This window comes from Berghia stephanieae, chromosome 1 (genome assembly GCF_034508935.2).
Source record: "Berghia stephanieae isolate SIO BIC M18660-M18661 chromosome 1, UCSD_Bste_1.3, whole genome shotgun sequence".
NCBI lineage: Eukaryota > Metazoa > Mollusca > Gastropoda > Nudibranchia > Aeolidiidae > Berghia > Berghia stephanieae.
The window spans coordinates 33,835,135-33,842,362 of record NC_088360.1 but is presented as its reverse complement, the minus strand read 5'-3'; the positions used below and the strand labels follow the sequence as shown (position 1 = coordinate 33,842,362).

Here is a 7,228-nt window from a genome sequence, read left to right as displayed (position 1 = left end):
GCTTGCGTCTGTTGTTATCCCAGTAGTTCCCTGGTTAAGGCAAAGAATTGTCTCCACCGTCCGGCGTTTTTCAGGCTGTCAACATAATATTTCTTTTTGGCCCTGAAATTGAATTATTTCTAACAGCGATATACAGTTTCTTATCCACAGTGTCTCTGGACTTCAGCCATTTTCTCTCCTCCCGCTTCTGGCTAATCCATTATCTCTGTATGATACCATGGTGCTTGACGTCTCATCCTCATTGCTCTTGTTTTTAAGGGAGCATGTTTGTCCACCGTATCAACAATTGACTTGTTGAGACCATTTGCATCATTTCTATTTTATTAGGTCATGGTCAAGGTCTTGTTTAAAAATGTGCATGTCTACATTCTTCATATTATTACGAAATGTTATATTCTTTTTTACTTCGTGCTTCATTGGAAACAAAACTCAAAGTAAAAGATGTTCCGAGATTAATTTATCAATGTTCAATTTATTTATGCTGTATGTTTGAGTGACTGTATGGTTGAGTGACTTGTATTACGTTTCTGTTAAGCGCTTTGAGCTTGTAAAGATACAGGGTGAGGCGTTATATAAAAAACCATATGTTGTTATTTTCACAAATTCTTTCTTTAGTTTGTTTCTTTTGTCATTCATCAACATCTGATTCTGTAAAGAATATCCATGTTATAAACACATTTGACTCGAGACGGTAACACCCAGTCACAATCGTACGAAATGGCCATACTTTTGGCACATACTAAGTTTTGTACAATGGAGTAATCAGGATGGATAGTTACGTTTGAATGAGAAAGCATTGATTTTATCATATCTTGATCATCTCATCCGCGCATAGTCATGTTTTCATCTAGTTTTCAGGAGCAGAATTTAATACGTGCGAACAAATCTGAAATGTTGAATTTTTGCTTTATTATACACAATACATGCTCCTTTGTCTGACTGATCCAAGTAATTGATAAAGCGTAAGAAAAAGACCGCCGCTGTCCACCAAGAGTTTAGTTGAGGTGTTTTTCTTACTCACGTGTTTACAAAATACAATTTGGAGGCTGGATCAGTTAGATCTGACAGAAAGTGTTTTTTTGATATCTATCATTCTGTCGAAAGGATAGTAAGCAATTCATTTATTGTTACATTTATTATTTATTGTACATTTACCGCCACAGAAACTGGAATAAATTTAGGCTTCGATGTCTTTTTTCTTTAATGGGTTACATGCCATTGGTTGAAAATCTGGATGACTCAATAGTCCAAATAAACGTTTTCAGATCACCAAGACGTGAATGTAAATTTTGAAAATAAGAAACTCAAAACAAGTATTGAAACGAAATTGTATTCAACAACTTTATTTGCTTTCTTTATCATTTTGCGAGTGGAACCAAATGCAAGGAACGAATTATCAATTCTGTAGAAAATGAACAAAACTACAGAATTTTCATTGTTCAAAATTATACTGGATTCCTTATGGGAGACCAAGAGTGTTAGGAAACTCATGCCACACCATAGTAAATATTGTGGGTGCCCTTGGTGTGAATTTCAATTGAAACTCAAGAGAGCTTAAAACAGAAATGTTTAGATGCACCCTTGTGTCTTATTTGCTTTCAAAGGATCTCAAAATCTATGCCACGCTTAAGTGATGTTCACAGTTTAAAGGGCATTAAACATCAATGTATTACAATGGATAGGGGAATGTTTGACATTATTATGGAAAAGAAGGGAGAATAAAATCGTAGACAATAACATCTTCCTTCTTTTTAGTCTTGTTCTGGAATGCGCATTTTGCTTTTCTATTTCCGATAATTTGTCGTCTCTATTAGATTATTGTAGTCCAATTGGGGAAAATGTTTCAAATGCTATTCTGTTTGAATACACAATTTGTTTGAAACCACCGACACAAGACAGGACTAATCACAAAATAGATTAACAATCAGCTAACAACTCTCCGAATTTCTTTTTGTAAACGAACATTCTAGGGATTAAATAAATTGACATTACGTCTAAAAATGAAGGAAATAATAGACTAAAAATTCAATGCAGTGCTTGAAAAATTTCACTCTTCGTTAATGATTTTGCATTAAAAATTATCAAAAATGACCAATCACCCAAAGTTACTTGAAAATCTGGCATTGAAAAGCTATTTAGGTAATCTAAATAACAATGTTTTGATATGTTTTCTTTGATATTTAATTCAAAGAAATTGGGAGAGCTGATCATTGCCCAAAATAGTGTTCTTGTGATTTTAACACGAAACGATGAAATGCGTGTCTAGTAGTAATAAATAATCGGGTGAAACCACATGCAAGATGAAAATCAAAATTGATTCAGTGTTACAATTACGATGGACGTAAAACATTAGATGATTTATAGTATGACTTAAAATGATGAATATTCAAACTGGAATAACACAGAGGGGGTCCATGATGATCTCTTAAAAACATAAAAATATTATTGGAATCATTTGATCATATCTACTTTTCTAAAAGTGAAATAAAATAGTGAAACATGTCTCTAAAACCTTACAATTATCATCTAAAAACATAATTTTGCTAAATTAAAAAATTCAAAATAACAATTTTAAAATATCACAACAGGGAAAGTCGGTTCAATATACATAACAAAATGAAGGAAAGAAATCAAATCTTATCTTAAGAATTTGATTTAGATTTTCACTGAAACAAAATTATTTATAGGACGAAAACAAGGACGTCTTTCATGAACCACAATTATCACAGTCACTTTTAACAATATTCCTCAAATCTCATCAACCATTTGATATGAGATTTTTATCACATTATCCATGCAAACGTTTGATTTGGGATGATATATTAATATATACATTATCATAAGACAATACGGGTTGGTTACAAATCTGTCGCACAATGACAAAAACACATTTTCCATTTTGACAAGATTATAATTTACTCCATATTACAATTAAGATGACTACCAGTTTGTAAAAAGTGTTTTCCTATATGTTTTAGAAGTAAAACATTTCCACAAGTTGAAGTCATCGAAATATGTTGGTAAATGGTGTAAATATTTTCTGGCCACTTAAAAAAACTAAAGATGTTTTTATCAGTTTATAAGAAAAAATCTCCTATTTCTAAAGGGATGAACAAGAACACATAGAACCTCAATTTAGAATTAAACATTGATTTATAACAGTTATTTTTAATTCTTTCGAAAACAAACAAACAAAAGTAAAAACCTACGGTATGTTTTTGTAGAAAATGTACAAACTAATCCAAGGAATATTTTGATAACCTAATAAAAGTCCACAGAGAGATTAAAATCCAATTCAGTTATAATGGTAACAAAACAAGAAGACAAAGAATATTGTAACATAATGAAAGTAATGAGATGAAAGTTGATCTTTTGGCCAACTATATTATTGTCTTATTGCATCGTTTAAAACATTTAACGGAAGTGCATTCGTTACGCCATCGCGACGACGAACTTATGCCTTATTTAGCAAACGTTAAATCAACAGAGCTGAAAAATGATTGAACTGGGAGATCTGAGACTGAACGGTGCGATATGTTTTTAACGTCTAGAATGAACTCATGTGCTGTTGGCATTTTGTCGTATACACGCCGTTCTCGTTATCTATCAATCAATGTTTTTTATTCCTCTTATGGGAAAAATAGTGTCAAATTGCCGTTAGAAACGTTATTTATATTGAAGTCAACATTTTTATTTTAATTCGATTTAAACTGATATGGAGTGTCATTTATTAAAGTCAACTTTTTTCAATCCGGGTGTTGTGAATCGTATACTATTCATTCCTAATATTTCCCATAGGAATTGCTCAACAACTCCAACAGAAAACTCTATCATGTATCTAGATTAACCTGCACATAATAATCAGAATGATATTGCAAATGAAACATTGCTCTTCATACGTTTACAAACGGTAGAATTTTCATATTATATGTAAATAGCTTACAACGCACACTGGACTTTGGAAAACTAAAACTTGGATGTCGACATTGTAAAACAATTCATTTCATTCATATGCTTTAATATATAAATAATAAGTTATTGTTTACCTACTCCACTCTCTGGAAGAGTGACATGAAATGAAGTGATTCGTGATAGTGTTAAAATAGTGTTAAAATAGTGCTAATGCAAGAATCGAGAATATTCTACTATTATAGCATCTATAGACGAAATGAATGTATTGATCTCATAGTACCCTGCCATTAACATATTACAATAAAGGACAGTTGACGTTTCAGATGTTAAAAGATTTCAAAAATAATTTTGTTTAAAAAGTTTAATGATTCTATTGTTTTCCTGAGTTTTCTGTCGTCTATGATTAAATCAGCCATTAAGCTCAGTGATTTAACCAATACCACAATGCCTGGACATTTTTGTTAATTATCGATGATGGGAATTTTAAACAGAAAATTTTAACAATGGGATACAGATTAATGAGACGATAAATTTCATTTCTATATCTCCAAACTGCTAATCCAATCAAATCAGCACGCGCCGTGTTTCTTTTCCGTGGGTGAGTTCTTCATCTACTCTTGCACCACTCCGCTCTCGTGTGCACGACGGACAAGGTACAACTTCTCGTGGCGCATTTTGTCTGAGGATAGAACACAAGAGGAAGAATTTGAAAATATGGGACAACAATAATTAGTAAGTTACTTAAAAACAAAACGTATCAGAATGATCTTAGAAAAAATATACCAGAAAGACATGGTACTCTCAGGATTCTTCGGTATACCCACATCTCAAAGACATCGATCTCCTTCATTATGGTCCATGTTTCACATGCATATAGTTAAGACTTCAAAGACGCCCCGTTTTCAAGTGAGTTGTTTATATTATTAACTCGAAATCTATACGCTAAGCTTAGATTTTACAAAGCATCATGTTCTTTTCAACAAAATACTGATTGATCACAAATGCAGTGTTATAATTTCATTATGAGAGAAATTTAATTCACAGCTGGCAAGAATTAAGATAAAAATGCTACTTGCCCCCCACAACCTTTCTAAAAATAAAACAGGACTTAAATACAATATTAAACATAAGATAAAATACAGTATATATGCAGTAAGAAGTACAAATCAAAGTCCGTCAGAGGCTAAGAAGTACACATCAAAGTCCATCAGAGCTTAAGAAGTACACGTCAAAGTCCATCAGAGCCTAAGAAGTACACATCAAAGTCCATCAGAGCCTAAGAAGTACACATCAAAGTCCGTCAGAGCCTAAGAAGTACACAACAAAGTCCACCAGAGCCTAAGAAGTACACATCAAAGTCCATCAGAGCCTAAGAAGTACACATCAAAGTCCGTCAGAGCCATGGAGGGTTTGACGTTAGACTTTAACCTTTTTCTATATTTGTAGCCTAAAATCTACAGTGCTAATCAACGAGAACACACCGAGTAGTACATTGATCTACCACATAAAAAAGTAGTCCTTCAGAGCCATGGTGCCGGACTTTAATTACAATAGTAATTGCTTGCTACCCTTTGGATAGGACGCTATTTTATCGCAAAGTAACTTTCCGCCAGATCAATTAGCCCTAGCTACCCAATCACTGATGAGTGGACAGGTGGGCCAGATAAATCTCAACTGAACCCGGGATCGATCTCGGTCCCTTTGCGTGTGAAGCGAGTGCTCTACCAACTGAGCTATCGGGACCCCCGCGTTAAGCTGTTGTCTTATTCTGTCGTACTCTGAAAAAACAACGAGACATTTCAAACATTTTTGCCCAAAAACTCGTCCTTCAAATATAGATAGATGGATTAAAATGATCTTCACCTCACTTGAAGTCACAGGTTTTAGAGTTTTTAAAAAGGTGTGGGGTCATTTTGGAATACACGTTTTCTGGCTAAAATTTAAAAGCGCGTTTTTTAAAAGTGTAGGGCAGTGTTGTTTTCCACGAGTAGATAAGAAGATATTGAATTGATAGGAGGCAGACCATTTTTTGATAGAGCTAGACCAAATGTCGGTTTGGCGTAAGACAACCCCCTAGATAAAATGAAAGATACAGGTTTGTCACCTCCTGTTATCGCTGTTAATGCTATGCGTATAGGAAAAATACTCACACAACACCCGCCAGCTGGATAAAATGTATCAACACAATAAACTATGTGCAATCTTGAACTTTTATAGTCTGATTGATATATGTTAGTGAGAACTACTCACCAAAATGGCTGACAAAAACCAATAACAAAGAGCTGAGTGACGTAAAATTCGTTCCTTCTATAATGAAGAATGTCATATTTAGTATGCGTCCCTTACCTGCTGGCTGGTTGGCATAGGGCTGAGTTTTGGTACCGTGGAGGACCAATGTCCACTCCTTGAATATACCGTGCCCCACGTCTGTCTTGGCCCCAATGACAGGCTCCATAACAATGTCTAGAGTCCAGGTTCCATGAGACACTTCGGCCCAGGTGTGTGTGGTCATGAATGGCCAGCGGGTAAACCCGTTCTTGTCATCATCATCGTTAGGCCTCTGGCTTAGAATCATGGAACTAGAGGATGGAAGAATGGAAGAAATGAAGAAACTGATGGAACAAGATTTGACAACTAAATTATATTCCAGAATTGGAATTCGAATCAAATCCCCTTCCTTTACATTTTTAACTTCTGCCCCATTCTTGTTTTATTTATTAGTCTGAACAAAAGTTTCCATTATTTTCATTTTTTTCAGACAAAATGTCTACCGCAGTATAGATAAAGGAGAAAAACTTAAAACGATATCTTTCTTTCGTTTTCACATCATTACTTTAATCTGTTTATAAAGAATTCTCCTAAAATGTTTTTAAAAGACACATATAAACGTAAAAGGGTAACAAAAATCCAAATGTTAAGTTACTTTTGCACACACACACACACACACACACACACACACACACACAATATATATATATATATATATATATATATATATATATATATATGTTGTGTGTGTGTGTGTGTGTGTGTGAGCGCTAAAGTAACTTAACATTTTATACGCTAAATTACTATTATCTTACTATGTTTTAGAGTCAAGTATTTTATATCACCTAAAAAGCATTTATCAAACTAAACGCATGCTTAGTTAAGTTGCAATCTGCCAATCATAGTATGAATGGTGAACATTTTTGTAAGACAACTTAACTTTCGACTTTGGAAATGACGCAAATAAGGATTACGTATATAAAGTATTGTATTTTACAGGCACAATTTTGAAAACTCAAGTTCTTAGATTCTCGAAACAGAACCCTTT

At 33.8% G+C, this 7,228-nt stretch overlaps 1 protein-coding gene across 1 annotated transcript in view; it reads right to left on the bottom strand.

Moving 5' to 3' along the window:
- Positions 1 to 1,316: 1,316 nt before the first annotated feature.
- LOC144972478 (neuroendocrine convertase 2-like) overlaps positions 1,317 to 7,228 on the bottom strand; it is a 100,953-nt gene continuing 95,041 nt past the window's right edge. The window contains exons 13-14 of the mRNA XM_078913737.1: positions 6,259 to 6,491; positions 1,317 to 4,591 (exon numbers count right to left, since the gene is read on the bottom strand). Coding sequence (XP_078769863.1) covers positions 4,524 to 4,591; positions 6,259 to 6,491 — 301 coding nt within the window. The 3' untranslated portion in view covers positions 1,317 to 4,523. The remainder of the gene's footprint in view (positions 4,592 to 6,258; positions 6,492 to 7,228) is intronic.